The 16,128-nt window shown below is 32.7% G+C and overlaps 2 protein-coding genes across 2 annotated transcripts; one reads left to right on the plus strand and one right to left on the minus strand.

Annotated features, from left to right (window-relative positions):
- Positions 1–528: 528 nt before the first annotated feature.
- On the minus strand, positions 529–4,309 carry LOC105322899 (demethylmenaquinone methyltransferase). Its single transcript, XM_034472150.2, has 5 exons — positions 4,262–4,309; positions 3,628–3,706; positions 2,760–2,881; positions 2,076–2,303; positions 529–1,963 (listed from the first exon to the last, which is right to left on the minus strand). Exons 3-5 carry the CDS (start codon positions 2,874–2,876, stop codon positions 1,469–1,471), a joined length of 840 nt encoding a protein of 279 aa, XP_034328041.2. The 5' UTR covers positions 2,877–2,881; positions 3,628–3,706; positions 4,262–4,309; the 3' UTR covers positions 529–1,468.
- Positions 4,310–5,544: 1,235 nt separating this feature from the next.
- LOC105337149 (uncharacterized) lies at positions 5,545–9,398 on the plus strand. Its single transcript, XM_066069230.1, has 12 exons — positions 5,545–5,637; positions 6,924–6,989; positions 7,089–7,199; positions 7,298–7,393; positions 7,507–7,590; positions 7,737–7,826; positions 7,942–8,007; positions 8,119–8,177; positions 8,291–8,444; positions 8,575–8,679; positions 8,776–8,841; positions 8,984–9,398. The coding sequence occupies exons 1-12, from the start codon at positions 5,620–5,622 to the stop codon at positions 9,053–9,055; spliced, it is 987 nt and encodes a 328-aa protein (XP_065925302.1). The 5' UTR covers positions 5,545–5,619; the 3' UTR covers positions 9,056–9,398.
- The last annotated feature ends 6,730 nt before the right edge of the window (positions 9,399–16,128 follow it).

Below are 16,128 nucleotides of genomic sequence, written 5' to 3' on the forward strand. Positions count from 1 at the left end.
GAAATTGAATGTCTATTTAAGACACAGTGGTAAGCATTTTAAATATTGCAAAATACTCCGATATTCTTGGTGTGTTTCAAACAGTCTTCATATACGGAAATGAATATCGTTAATTCTGTCTAGTGATATTGCATTAATTTAAAGGTGACTGCATATTTACAAACAATAAACCAAGGGTTCCAAAATGATTTATTTCTATAAATGAAGAAAGAAGCTTTGATTAATTTATTGGTAATTAATACATACCTATTGCGAATTATTTTGAATTGGTCCGTATCAAATTTTTTGTGCTTCATTTTATATTACATTTTATCACGTTTATTTCAATATGCGGTGGATATCACTCATGGGATAAATTTTTGATATTCTTACGCCACATGATGTCATTATAAACATTACGTAGCTTCAGGCGGATGATTGACGTAGAATGAAAAAGTAACAAAACAATTCAGTTGAAAAAAGTAGAGTTATAAATGAGAAGCATTTAATGCTGTTTCATTTTTTATTAAAAATTTATAAAAATATATATAATCAAAAATGAAATGTTTATTTATCTTATAGGAACGTTTTTCTGTGCGTAAAGTTGTTGACGTCTTGTAGTAAATGTGCGGCTAACAATAATAATTTTATAGAAACAATTGAGATCTAAGAAAAGATATGATATAACATGTGATAAAAAGAATCTCATGATTTGTGATGGTGTATGATTTTTATCCAACTTCACAAATTATGTATCTCAAAGGACTATTTGCAGTATTATGCATTTTTTGCCCCCAAAATCAAAGTTTTATAAAGAGCTTTAAAAATAAGGTGAAAAATAGTTTCAAAAAATCATATTGAAAATAAGGGTGTAAAAGGTTATCACCACAGTGACGTCATAATGTAGAAATGACGTCGTAAAGATTGCCTTATTTGATAAATTGAGGTTTAGCAGCATAATATGGGTATTTTCCGATGGTTTTTCAACTGGAAAACATAGAGCACAGGCTTGGTCAAGTACCATTTTTTAGTATAATGTGTATAACTACCTGGAAAAAAATGTATGATAAAATCGTACTTGAGCAGACTTGCGCTCTCTACTTCCAAATGCAAAATATAAAGCAAAAATGAGAATATTTTCATTTGTTTGCAAATTTGCGGGAATTTGGTCATTTAGGTGACGTCATAAATAAACAGCGAATGACCAATGACGACTAAAATCAAGTGATAGGCATCCAGTGTACAATGATTTATGAAGATTTGATTTTTATACGATCCTATTTAGAAATTGGGGGCAGATATTTGACCATACCGCACATAGTCCTTTGTCCTCAATGAGAATAAATGGGGAAAAATTAAAATTTGGGCAGTAATTTCCAAATATAAAAAATTTGTACCCAGCATACATTTCAGTTCTATTTGTAAAGCATAAGATAATAAATGCTTAAATGGAATTTATGTGTATAAATATGCATAATGCAGTATTTTATTACTGAACTTCTTTTTTGGAAGCAGAAATATGCAAGGCTCCATAGATACCAAGTTTTTCATGGGTGTCTACATATTCCTGTAGAGTTCCTTCATTTTTCATGTGAGTGACATTTTGAACCATGTCTTTTATTTCATCTTCTGTGCAAGTTCCCCAAAAAGATATGCTCCTCCTCCATGCTTCACTTAACGGACCCTCTGGGTTTGAATGATCTGGATGGTAGGAGGCGGTCAGTGTATTGTATGCCGACTTCAAAGTCAGCCCAGCTTCTGACAAACAATTTTTTAGTTGATCGTGACTCAAAAACCGTTTATGCCATCGCTCTTTGTTCTTGGGTACGAGATGAGCAAACCAGTTTGCCTCCAGCTGTTCTGGTGTTACAGAGATAATGGTTAAAACCCCTCCTGGTTTCAAAATTCGTAACACTTCTTTAAAGGTTTGTACTATTTTTGGAAAGGATTTCCCATCAGGGTCTTGTTCCAGGTGATGCAAAACCTGGAATGAATACATATGTATTTAAAAAAAAAATACATTGTACACACCTGTTTATAAAAGTGCAACAGTTTATTTTCTATGAAAATGATAATAAATTAGATAGTTTTTATACCAAATTCATCATGGCAGCATCAAAAGAGTTATCCTCATATGGCATGTTTGGCAAAACTGCATGTTTGAATGACAAATTGGTGGAAGGAGGGACAGATTGTAGTTTTTCCTTAGCTTTGCTGAGCATACCCTCGCTGGCATCCATCAAGGCCAAGCTTCTTGGCTCAAATCGAAGAAAATATTCTGAGAAGTTCCCTGTTCCACAACCAATGTCGATAATATCCATATCCTAAAAAATAATAGTAGTCTAATTTAAACCAAAAATCACTGCATCATTTTTTGCCCATTTCATTAAGCAAAAGTGATATTGATTTATCAATTGATACTGTTTGCCTTTGAAGCAGCTATTTCTTATGTAACAGCTATCGTTATATTGTTGAGTGAACTAAAAAATAACCAAAAAATCATTATATATATATATATATATATATATATATATATATATATATATATATATATATATATATATATATATATATATATATATATATATATATATATATATATGTACAGTGTCATATTAGCATTCAAGAGACATTTTATAATTAAACCTGATGTGGAGCTGCATTTGGCAGTCTTAAGATTGATCAGGCTAGTGGCCAGTGGTTAACTGGATTAAGCTTTCATACCTTTCGAACTTGTGCTGATAAAAAAATTCAAATTTTAATTATTAAGTTTCTATTACCTTGACACATTTTCCTGTGAGGGATTCCATCAAACTTTTCAGAATACAGGCATCAGCAGGTTCTCTGACAGAGTCGTATGACCGGGAGATATCGTTATAATCTGTTATCTTACTCATTTTCCCTGGATAAATATAAAATAGTGATTATTTGTGGATAATCATAGGATCACTTGATTTCTGATGGCATATGATTTTAAATAAATTTTTTTTTAACAATTTTCATCTAATCATGAGAATTTTTTTTTATTTTAAGCCCAACAGATCGGCATGCATATGTATATGTGATATGATACCCTTGGTTTGACCCATTAAATTGGATATTTGATAGATTCAATGAAAAATACTAATTTAAAAGGTTTGCTGTGTATACTTATGCACCTTTTACTTGTGGATTATTTTTAACAGACTTTAAATCAACATGAAAGCAGATGTGTGACCTGAGCGTAGCCAGTTCACGGTAATATTATTCTTTCTATTCGCCCCTTTATATTTCTTAAAACTTGAATAGATTGTTTTTAATCACTTTAACAACTTTGAAAGAACTCGCTACACCGCTTTCCAGGACTTTCAGTACTTTGATTCTCTATGTGGGCTATATATATCTAGGCCATTTTCCCAAATTTCTTGGGTACATAGTTATGTTTCATGTTGACACGATTATTATGCTCGACTTAATTATCTTGCATGGCGACCTGATTTATAGAAACACTTGAATGCAGGGTGGCTGCTCGACTGACGATTTCGTTGAATATTAATGTATAAAAGACAACTCTTGTTGGGTGTTCTAATTGATATGTCCATATATTGACAGATCTTGATATTTATTTATTTGGGTTTTTTTTACTATTAAGGATATAAGATAACTCACTCAGTTAGTGCTATCCGTTCTTCTCTGTTGTTGGCCACGTCTGACAGTTAGTGCGTTGACTGATATAATAACCTGAAAGCTATATATAGAAAGAATAATCGCTACGCTCAGGTCACAGACACATTATCGTGATAGGACACAGACCACAATTATTTTTCCCTCTTATTCCTTTATAAAACAAAAATTCATATAAAAAATTCCACCGGCTCAAATCTATTCAAATTTGGCATAATGACAGACAAACATTAGTCCAAAAACATTTCCAAAGGACAGGAAAATCAATCGAGAGGGGGCTGAGATATGGCCCCTACAATAACCCCTACCCTGCAATATCCACTTTCACTTCGGAATATTTGTAAACATTGACCTCTTTACACCCTTCCTATTGCGCCTTTAAAGATCGATTTTCCCAATTATTTTTAGCTAGTATTTTTTTTCAAACCTTCTTCTTTCCATCCATGCCCTAAAAGGCGCCAAATTCGCCCATTTAGCACCCCTGGGAATTTTTGGAAAAAAACATACATTTTTAGAATAGAACTACTTGACGCGGGGTAAAAATAGTGGTATGTGACCTTTAACCCGCAGAACATCATTTTAACGATAGAACATTCTATCTACCTGAAAGTGTACAGACCTGATTGTTTTTAGACAAAGGCGGGTCCATCGGTATGGAAAGGGGAGCGAAAGGGGGGTTCCAAGATGGGGAATAACGCTTTATAAAAGCATTAAAGTTAAACAAAATATTCATATGTTCCAGAGGAAGGGGAGGTTCCGACCCACAGATCCTCCAATGCCAAATGTGAATATTAAGAAATTAGTTCCCAGATTTGATAGCTTAATTATTTTGACATGTACGTCTTTTAAAAATGGCGCACAATATATGATAGAACCCCCCTCCCCCTCGAAAAATATTGACATCGTATGTCTTTAAAAATGACAATTTCACTAATGTTTTATCATGGATGATATACGTAAAGGCACAGAACACATCTATTTCCAATAAAAAAAGAAACAATAATACATGACGTACTGCAATTAAAAAAAGAAGAAAAAAAGTTCAAAAAGAGTTTGAAACAATTGGCTTAACAATATTATACAGTTAAGGGCTGGGTATGAATGCATCATTTGATTTGTTAGGCCTGAAGACAAAAATGTTCCTAAGGGCCGAGGACACCAGTTCGGTCTGAATTAAAGTCCAATGTCATATGTTGTCCGAAATACAATCAGCAACTGTCAACATTGAATTTGTTAGACCGATTAAATTAATATTCGTTGACTTTTTGTTATCAAGAACTTTATAAAAGAATATTTATAAGGGTGTAAGCAAATATTTTTCCAAGTATTTTAGTACTTTTTGCCTTACTGAGTAAATTCACCTTTTTGAAGAAATGATATGGCCTGCCTAGTTTAGAACTGATTTGCGGGTTTATATAGTAATTCAAACTGGTGCAATCGCTTTAAAAAAATATTATTATCTATTCAGTTTGAATTTGGGATAACTATTCAAATGGGTATTGTTTTATATTTTGATTCGTTGATGTATATCAACTATTTAATCTAAATTCAAAACAATAACGGAGCAATCCATGTTTGGTCAACCGACATTTTTTTATAAAAGAATTTCAATCTTCAAGCAAATTTAAGTGAACTGATCTGAAAAAAGCACAAAAACAAAAACAAAAGCACAAAAAAAACCAAAACAAGAAAACCACCCACTCCGCAAGGGTGCATGGTGGGTTTTTTTTAAATGTTATAATTTAAAGCGCTTTCACATCCAAGCAAGAAACTTTGTCTGTAATCATAATTTGTATTTCGCCGCGCATGATGCTTTTCGGCTTCTGCGTATCCAACGTAAAACATTTCTCTTTTATTCGTGTATCATTGTGTCGTAGTTCTTTTATGACGTCATAATCAAGGCGTGCATAAAGCAGAAAAGTTTGGCGGAGATCAAAAGCGTCGATAGGCAAATCATTTTTATAAGAATACCACACGATGGAAACCTCAAGCAAGGTAAATTAGGATTATGCTTAGATATTGTTTGAATATATTGAATTCAAAAGCAAAAAAGAAAAGAACGATCAAAACTTAGGAATATCTGATCCACTATATTTGGCTGGCACACACAACAGTTACGATTTGTTGGTTGTCAATTTTTTTTCTCTGTGTCCCCGGTCCTCAAAAATAATTTTCACAAATGATAGCCAGGGACCCCAAAAAGAGCGGCTGTCATAGCATTAACCTATCTAACCTAAGAAATCTGCTTCGTCACCTTGATTAGAGACTTGGCGATGAAACTCTCGGTGTTCAAGATATGTTCGCCTTGCTGGGATTAATTTTCATGCTTTTCTTGACTTATGCTTTAACCATCCATTCCCGAATTGTTTTATTTAAATTACTGATCTATTCTTTTTTAGTTCTTTTTTTAAATTAAATATGTTTTCTTTTGCTATTTTCATTTGCTTATTTGAGTTGCTTACTTTATTCGAAAAAAATTTAAAATAAGATTTCTTTTCCTTTAAAGTTTGTAGTTCTTTCTCACTTTCTTATGAGTTTTTAGCATCTTCCTTTTCCTGGATCTTTGCTGATCCTGGTCACGGCACCATAATTAATCCTTAAAATACGACTCCTTTTCCGTCTTCTCCTTATAAGGGATCTTCCTAACAGGACTTATTGACAAATACTTATTAAAAGATTTCAGGTACTTTATTCAATACAGTTCTAACGGTAACCAGCACCGCTATAATATGTGCGTTGTAATTGTATTTTAAATCATCAATAAATATCGGTTTATGTCTATATAATTGGCGAAGAGGGACAATACTGTTTGGCTCTTGTCATTAACTGATCGCAAGTGAGGGGCAAGTGAGCGAATTCCTTCAATTCACATTTTTGTTTCCTACATCGACAAAAGTATTGATAACAGTATAGCATGTACAAGAGAATAATAAACAATTAAAATGAAGCAAGGACTTTGATAATAATGCAGGCTATTCAGTCTTTTACGGTATTGTTACAGTATATATGTCGCTCTTAATGAGTTGGATTCAACATAATTAAAATAGATCTAGAGGTCACAGAAAACACGCTGACGTGCATAAAGTGAAACTAACATAATTTGATTCATCAAGGTCACAACATAGCTATCTGGTCACATAAGTCATGATGCATTTTAGTTTTTCTTTTTCCACATCTCTGTTGAACAGTAATCATACATTAAGCTGAGTATTTCTATATATAAAGTTTGGTATCTAGAAGATCGAAACAGTGAACATTAAATTTTATATTTGAATTTTCAGGCATTTGTTCCTATTGATGGAACATTAAGTCGAGAAGATGAGCTAGTATCCCTCTTTGTCAGAAAGGTAACGAAACACTATAAAACCTAACTTTGCTTTGGTGCAGAATTCGATAAAACAAGGTACGTAATAATTTAAAGCTTTCTTGTTTTTTTTTATTTATAGATCGGAATCTTAAATACCAGAACTGGAAGATGTACATTACGACTCAGCTACAGAGATCCAGTTGCTCTCAACTGGGCCACATCAAACGATGCTGGAGACTACATAGTTAAGGTTGTTTTACTTTTCCTAATTCACTAGAAAATGCGACATGGTTACTTTCTGTTCATTAATTGATTATTCAACTTGATTTATATGATATATGCTTTCAGAAATCAAATAGTGATGGGGTGATAGCGACAGGAAGTTACAGTCACGTGATTGCAGGAAACAGCTTTAAACTCGCCGATTTCAAGATTGTTCAAAATGTGAGCGAAATTTAAACTTTCTGTATTTCTTTTTCATCTTTACATTCGATTTTCGTTCTAACTATAAATTATAACATACCAGTTGTCATGGTACAATAATTGCCTTTGTACAGAAATCTGACAGAAACAATAACCAGCATCAGAAACCGAGCGAGGACTTCTCTTTAATCCAGAATGGATCGACAACTGTAGAAGAGGTTTGTATTCTTACTATAGGATTCTCTTAATTGTCTTTTTTTTCAAAAGGTGAAACTCAAATTGACTTAGTGAATTCAACATTTAACTGACAATATCATTTGGAAAATTATCACATAGAATTCAACTGACTGTTGTAATTAATTAGGTCAGTAATGGTAACTCAAGAAAGGAATTAGACTTGGAGGCTCGAGCGGCAAGACGAAAACAGATAGAAGATTTCTTTACTGATCCCGTTGTAAGTCTCTCTCTCTCTCTCTCTCTCTCTCTCTCTCTCTCTCTCTCTCTCTCTCTCTCTCTGAGAGATACTCTGTGTGATTTTATCATCAAGTGGAATTTTTGTGTTCTTCTAGGACCGGGAGATGTTTCCATTAAACCCCCCTGAAACCCAATCAACTCGTACTTACCGACCTCTAGAGGTACTATTCCATTGTAGACTTTAAACATCAAAAGCATGCAAATTTAAGTCAATATCTTAAAATATATTCATATCGCAACTTCATTTCTTTCTTCTTCTTAAAAATGACCAGATACCAACAGCTGAAGAAAGCATTTCGACAATGTTGGGAAAATTCAGCGCAGCCTTGTGGTAAGTTAATATTTTCTCCAAAAGTTTAGAAAAAAAGAACAAAATATTTGTAATTCAATTTTTATAATTCTTCAAGGGATGTGAATAATCACACACGCTTCTGTTCGTTACAGGGACAAAGACTTCATGCGGGAGGTTTATGAATATCGCCATTTACCGAGGCCACCAGCCCGAGGACTGGCACCACTGTCCTATGAATGGCTGACACTAAACACGTACTCTGGACTGATGCAATCCATAGAACAACAGGATCCCGGGGACTCGCAGGTGTGCCTCAGTCTTCTATACATGTTGGGTTGGGTTTTTTTGTCGAACTCGACTGTATTTAGAAAAGAATACATGGTATATGTATCTGGGTTGTTTTTTTTTTTTATTTCGGGTTTACCTTTTATTTTAGGAAGAAGCGGGTATCGTACAAACTCAGGATACTGAAACTGTAGATTTGAGTGATCAATTGCAAGGAAGTGAGGAATTTGATCAATGCTCTAGAGATCAGCAGAAGGTAACATAAAAACGTGAAGAACATTTTGATTTATGCATGGATTAATTCCATTTTGTAAGAAACATATTTGATATCCCTTTTTACCTCTATTGGCAGAGTGAACATCGAACATCATGGTTTGTTCGACTGTTTTGTTGTGGCGCCACCTCCAGTCCAAAGAAAGTAAGCATAAAGTGATTTGTTGTTTTTTTTGTGATTTCTTTTTTATTTTCGAGGGTGTAGAGAAAAATCAAATGATTTATATTACGTTTTTGTAATGGTACACCATATGAGTTGGAAATCATTTTTATAATTTCTCTGACAGGTCAAACAAGAAAAGGAAACGAAAAACGAAGGATTCCTATCCCAAGTCAAGAGAGATTTTGGGAGAAAATGAAGACTGGCGACGAGGAAAATCATTTGCATAGTCATAGACTACTGTGTCTAATCAACTTTTTCATTTTCATTGTCATTAGTTTTTTTTTCATGAACAAAATAGAAAAATTGTATCACTGAATACCCTCATTTCATATATAGCATACAGAATTTATAAATATAAGATGTATTGTCGGGTACATTCCTTAGAAGAAACAAATTACAATATTTTGAACCATGTAAAGGTATCTACTGTATTCTATGCTTCTGTTTTAAAAAGTCACAATTCATTCGTAGACTATAGAATTTTCCAAAATTTTGTAAAATCAATTTAGAGCATATGTACATTCTATATTTTGTTGATGTTATCTCTGTTTGTTATATTTGATGTAAAACTGATATTATGAATAAATCTATAAAAAAAAAAATTTTTTTTTCATTGTATTTGATCTCAGAGGGAAACTTAACTCGTAAAATCGTAAAAATATGTGCATTGTATGTTGATAAAAAAATATTTTGGTATTGAGTCCCCGACAAAAACAAATATGAACAGCTGATGGTATATTTTTTACATAAAATAAATTATTTATTTCTTTAATATTTCTTATTTCTGTATGATGTATTACAATGAACTATCGTTATCTTTTGAAGTAAATGCATTATTTGAAGAAGTTTGTAAATGGTTATCTTAGCAGAAAGAATTTAATAGCTCAATTAGACAATATGAATTGGTACAAATGTATCTTAAAGCTGCTTGGTCCGATTTCATATCAAATTTTGTACACGTTTTTAAACGATAGTTATGCTAAGTATATGTATAATAAGAGACATTGCAGTAGTTTCCCAAGTCAATTAAGCCAAATTTCAATGGAAAAAAAATTGTTAACAAAACAAACGACATAAAAGGGTATCGGGTTATTTCGCCTCATGCTAAAATTCACCCCTGACGTCAAGACGGGTATGGTTGTATTACAACTTTGACATCGCTATAAATAAAGGTCATAATTAATGTTCAGGGAAATTACAAATAAACCTGTGTACGTTTTGTTTGCTAATAATTCTAAGGGTTGCTTTGTTTACAATCGATGCATAGCCATCGTCGCAAACCACGGTTTTGAGTCCACAAGTTTCCTCAAATGATGATGGAGAGAATCGATGTGAATCACACGTGGGTCACCGACGATGATGCATAGCATGTGGGTTGTGTAACTCCAATCATTTGGGGGACGAAACCAATCGGTTCCCTTTTCTAAACATCCCATGATGCATTTTGGTTTGTTTTTTCGTTTGCCCAAAAAGAAATTATTTTTATTTACTTTGGATATTTGTAACTTTGAAAGGAGGCCGATTCTGCTGGTGTAAATAGGAGAAAGTCCATAACTTTCTAAGACAAACGGCTTGTATGAAAAAAATATTTGATACTCAATAACAAAAAATCGGACCAAGCAGCTTTAATTTTCCCAACAGACTGTCTTTTAATAATTAACAATTTTTAATTGTCAATTGTCCTTGGCTATAATAAGCCATGGACTTATGATCGTTGACAATTAAAAATTGTGAATTCGTAGAAAGCAATAGGCCTACCATTGTATAGTTCGATATGTGGTGCTTATACTTCGTCAATGAACTTTGAAAACTGAACATGGACAACTCTTTCAAAGCCAGTTTTATTCTTTTTCTTTACAATACTTAAAATCAATTCTTATCAGGTTTTAGGTAGCAGCGCTCCAAAATTCATTATCATTAAAACAGATAGTGCGGTCCTAAAACCTTTAAAAAAGATTATATGTTATTATGGAAACAACCAAACTGAAATCTACAGGCCCTGTTTTATCGATTGGTCGAAATCTACAGCGGCTGAAACTGACAAGAAACAGACAGAACTAAAAATTGACGCGTCCTCTTCATCGACTTGTCGAAACCTACAACGACCTAAGAAAAATCACGGACTGCACGAAATAATCATGATGAGTCTCACAGGAGACGATTTGGCTGTTTCTTTTAGCTAACTTACTTGTGTACATTAACAGTAATTTAGTGAATTTACTTACTTTTCATAATCAATTTATTGATTAACTACAAGAAAGATATTAAATGTATTTTCGAATGAATAACCAAAGAAAACATTTTATTGTTTAAATAATTCAAAGATTCCGTCCTGTTTAACATATTAAAAAAATAAATTAATCTATGATGCATGCAATTTGAGAATCTTTCACTCGTGTGGATATTTCATCAGTCATCAATGTCGATGTTGATTTTCAAAAAGGGCGCCTAGTTAAAATCTAAAGGTCTACAAAAGTTAAGGTATTTTTATTTGTGTCAGCACCTATATTGTGAAACAAAACTCCGTGTTTTTTACTGTCTTCTCCGAAAAATCTGTAATTCTTAAAACTTTAGGTTTGTCGCTAACTCACATGTTTAAAAAATGTGCCAAAGTAGTTCCGTTTGCCCAGGCACATGGCATGAAGTCAAAATAAACCACAATGTTAAAAAAACATATTTTAAGAATAAATCCCATTATGTGAAAATATCATCCGTCATCGTGCAATATAACCTACTCAAATCACGAAATAATCATTTTTTAAAATAATATTTGTCGATCCGCACTAAATATTCGTCCCTTGAATAGTACTCCCTTAACTCCCATTATAACCGCAAGCCATCCTGTGATCCCGTCCTCACCAAAGGTGAAAGTTTAAAATGGGATCCTAACTGGTTGTTACCAGCCCTTTGAAAAACACTCCGTTATAACCGTGTGCAATGAGCTAGGTGAAGCTATTCTATTGTGTTCAACATGGCAATTAATAAAGATGAAGAGCTATAGTAAGTGTATAGTTGGTCCAGCAGCTAGACATTTTAATTGACTTATTGTGAGGTGTAAATTTGTGAAATCAAAACCAGTTCATCTAGCAGTGAGTTTGGGATTCCATTTGGTGTTTAGATGGGATGTGGTAGTGTCAATCAGATCAACTATACAATGACAACTATACCTGTTTATGTTGTCTGATACCGTTTATTCTTAAATCATATCATTTTTTTTTACAATTTTGCTACTTTTACGTTTATTTTACAACGACAAGGACTGATCGTAAAAGCTTACATATGAGTATTTGGTACAGTTGAGTCAAAAATGAAAATGACTATCAATGAAGTGGCATATTATCCCTGTTGGTAAGGATGGGAAATACGATACACATAAAAGATGGTATGCTTTTATATGGATCAAATTTTTCAAATCATAGAAAGCTGTTGATTGATTGGAGTTCGGTTTTGAAGTAAAATCGATTTTCAAAAACAGTCCTTGGCATAAGTTAGAAATGATGAATTACTTAATATACTGTATTTATTAGAACTATTTTAACAAGGCCTTGGACTTTCAGTAGGACGTAACTATCTATTTCTTGCGTCAAAACAAGTTTAAAATTACTCTGGTTTCAAGCGAAATATACACCGATTGCGTAGTCTTAGCTCAAAAGCCAGACGAATCTTGTTGATTTCAAAGAGTCACGGCTAAGTGGCCAGCAATGAAATAGGGAAGCCTACGTCACAGTGCTGTTTGACACAACTACCCAAAGTCCAAGCTCTTGTTAAAATGGTTCTAGTTGTCTTCATAAGAAGCAGCAATATTTCATGGTGTCATTTGTTGATAAATCTGCATGCAGCCTTCTTTTTACGTTAAATGTTCTTACAAGACAGATTTCTGAACTGTAGTAATTCTTGTTGTACCCCCTGATGTTTATGGCACGCCAACTTCACAAAAATGGGCTAATCATAGTTCCACAGTCTAGGATTAACGGTTGTAAATTAAACTATAGTTTACGGACAGAAAACTTTAGTTAATTAACGACGATAATCTATATCTTACAATTGTAAACCATAGTTAACACGATCATTTATGTTTCAGAAGTGTGAAACTATACTAGTAATTAACACTGAAAACAACTATATGTATTTGCAGTTGCAAAACATGGTTTATCTGATAAATATATAGTTTCAAGAGTGTGAAACTATGATTAACAACTCTTAACCATGTTAACCATAGTTAAATATTTCCATCTCAATCATGCAATAAATGTATAATATTATAGTTGCTTTTTTCAGAGACGCCTTTTTCAAGAAGTTGTCCATAAATCATAGTAGACAATACACTAACAGTATATTACTTTTATGTAAATCATTAACTCTGTTGAGCAGATTTCGATAAAACTGCAATTCATTATTAAAAGTAACCACAGAGAGTTGCGTGAAAGTTTAGAGTAATTTATCGTAAATGATGTTAAAAGCACACATGATATTTGTAAACTATATGACTGTCGTCATGAGAAAAGGGCCCTTAAGGTCAAAATTTCACAAACTCACTTTTTTGTCAATTCTGATTAGTCAACTCTTTCTGAATACAAATATACTAAGATATCCAAGATCTTGTGTATTTTAAGCATTTTATGACAATTTTAGTAAAAGATGTTAACACGACTTTGACGTAGTTCGTCGAAGACGTCACGAACGTCATTTTTTTTTTTTGCATTAATTTTTTTCTTCTATACTTCCTTTCATCGTCTTTAATTGTTTAAAGTAGAATAACATTTTCTACAATTCTCGATTTTTTGGGGCAATTTTTACAAAAGAGATCAAAACATTTTGAATATCAAGATATAGTTAATGTTCTGCACACTCCTGATGACTCCACATGCAATACCCCCCCCCCCCTTTCCCGAACATAAGATAGATCGTTAAAGGATATCTAAGAAAAACAAATATCAAACTTCTCCCCAACCTTTAAATAAATCAAAGTTATTTAAGCTGCCGAGAAGCAAATTAAATAAGCAAACATGTAACAAACATAAAGATGGTCAAATTTGATGCCTATGTTTCCATAATTGCGGGGCACTGTCAAATTGCATACACGACTTTATTTTCAAAATGAGAAATATTTCTTCTTTTTAATTAACCTTTTGCACGGAAATTTTATCGCATTATTACCGATATTACTTTTTAATCATCTTCATAATTCTGATGCAAGTTTAAAATCAATTATAGCTGTTTTTGAAACTCGGATATTATGGTGTTGAATTATTGTCATGATTTCTTTTCTCTTTTATACGTTATCAGCACTTAATTCTTATAAAATTACCGATGGAAAAAATCTTATATTTATAGATTAAAATTTGCATCCACTAAGTATGATTCCCTCCATTTCTTACTAAAATTGATTGTAATTCTCAGCTGTATAGAAACAGACAGGACTGAAATCTACTCGGTCCAGTTCTAACCATGCAGTTTACCGATCGGTCAAAATCTTCAGCAACCTATAAAAAATCACGGATTGCATGATGATGCCAAACTCAAATTCCCATATAAGATGCTTTGGCTACAGCTTTTATCTAACGTACTGGTGTACATTAACAATAATCTAGTGACTTTTACTTACTTTTTACGATCAATTCAATTCATTTATTTATTAAATGAAAGATGTGAATATAAACAATAAAATGATTTCTTCGGTGATACGTGTGGGCTATAGAGATGGCCACATTATAGAACGCGAGTTATGTTAATTTTTTCGGTATTGATCGCTACTTTTTGTTTATGTTTATATATACTCGTACACCCTTAATTAAGTGTACCAAATAACTGAAGACAGACCAACAAAATACAAAAGTCACCCCATGTGCTGAATCTACACTTCTATTCAATCGCTTTGTAAGTTCACACGTACCGTTGTATTTTTTTGATGCGATTTTTATAAACCATAATCGTATCGTTGAAATAATTAATTATATATAAGCATTGTTTACTTTTTCTAAATGCAAGATTGCAAATAAATTTCAATAAGACATCTGCATTAATTATGTCCATTCTTTTGCACTAATTGGTAGAACAGTGCCGATAGACGTAGCTTATACTCAGTGAGAAGTAAAATTTTTACATGTTGACTAAATTTAATTTTCTTATTATCGATGTTACACGATGAATGAATCTCTCTCTCTCTCTCTCTCTCTCTCTCTCTCTGAATACAAATATCGGCCAAGTGATTATCAATTTTAAACAAAATGACAAATTAAATGATAGACGTTTATAGAGTGCATAAAGTTGCATACGTTATTCCGAAGTTTTAAGAAATATCGCGATTCTTGGATTTTTTATATTGCTGTACATTGTAACAAACACACATAAACATTAACTTCAGTATCATCGAAATCTGTTTCCTGTATAAAAAAGAAAAGATGAGAAACCATCATCTATGAAGGTGAATTGCACGGCCATGCATGTTATTGTAAATGTAGCACATGTAGTGTTTATATTTATCGATAAACATTGACTCATAAAACGGCAATTCTATCGACTTGATATCAAACGTATAGTAGTATAATGATTTCGTTTACAAACATGTTTAAGGAATTTTGAATCATGTACAAAACTGATTTGAGATGAATATAATCATATAAAATACTATAAATCCATGAAAATGTGGTGAGTTTTTAGGCATGTTATGACTGTTTTTTTATGTAAGTTAGCTCAAAAAGTACAAACAACATGAGTATTTGGGTTGTTAAATTGCAAAAGAAAACAAAATGTGTTGCGCTCAAATAATAAACAAGTTTTTCATTCGTACAGGTATATATACTTTTGTGTTGTTTCATTAAAGGCACTTTACATGAAAATGTCACTAAGAATCAGATTTTTCCATGAAATCAAATGCGATATATCAGAGTAGATTTTTACGCTGTCAAAATATTTCTCTAACTCTTCTAATCCGTTAGTTATAGCTTTTTAATTCATTAAATAATTTCAAAATTTGATCGCAAATTCTTAAATTGTAATAGAATATGCGAGAATTTATTTTGTATGTTGGCAGTAGCACTATGATTGAGACATAGCCCTTCTGTCGTGTTCCTTCCGACTTATTTTTAAAAAAGTGTAGAATCGTCTCACGTGAGGTGAACTCCAAACTCATGATTTGAAATATGACTTGTATTGTTTCACAGTAATTACTGCACAGGTAACTGTTAGATTTGAACAATACTGCTCTGCATCGATTCGGTATGTCTCAGCCTTCAACCCCTCTTATAAACAACGAGTGTGCAGTGTAGT

The sequence above is a fragment of the Magallana gigas genome, chromosome 8 (assembly GCF_963853765.1).
Source record: "Magallana gigas chromosome 8, xbMagGiga1.1, whole genome shotgun sequence".
Lineage (NCBI taxonomy): Eukaryota > Metazoa > Mollusca > Bivalvia > Ostreida > Ostreidae > Magallana > Magallana gigas.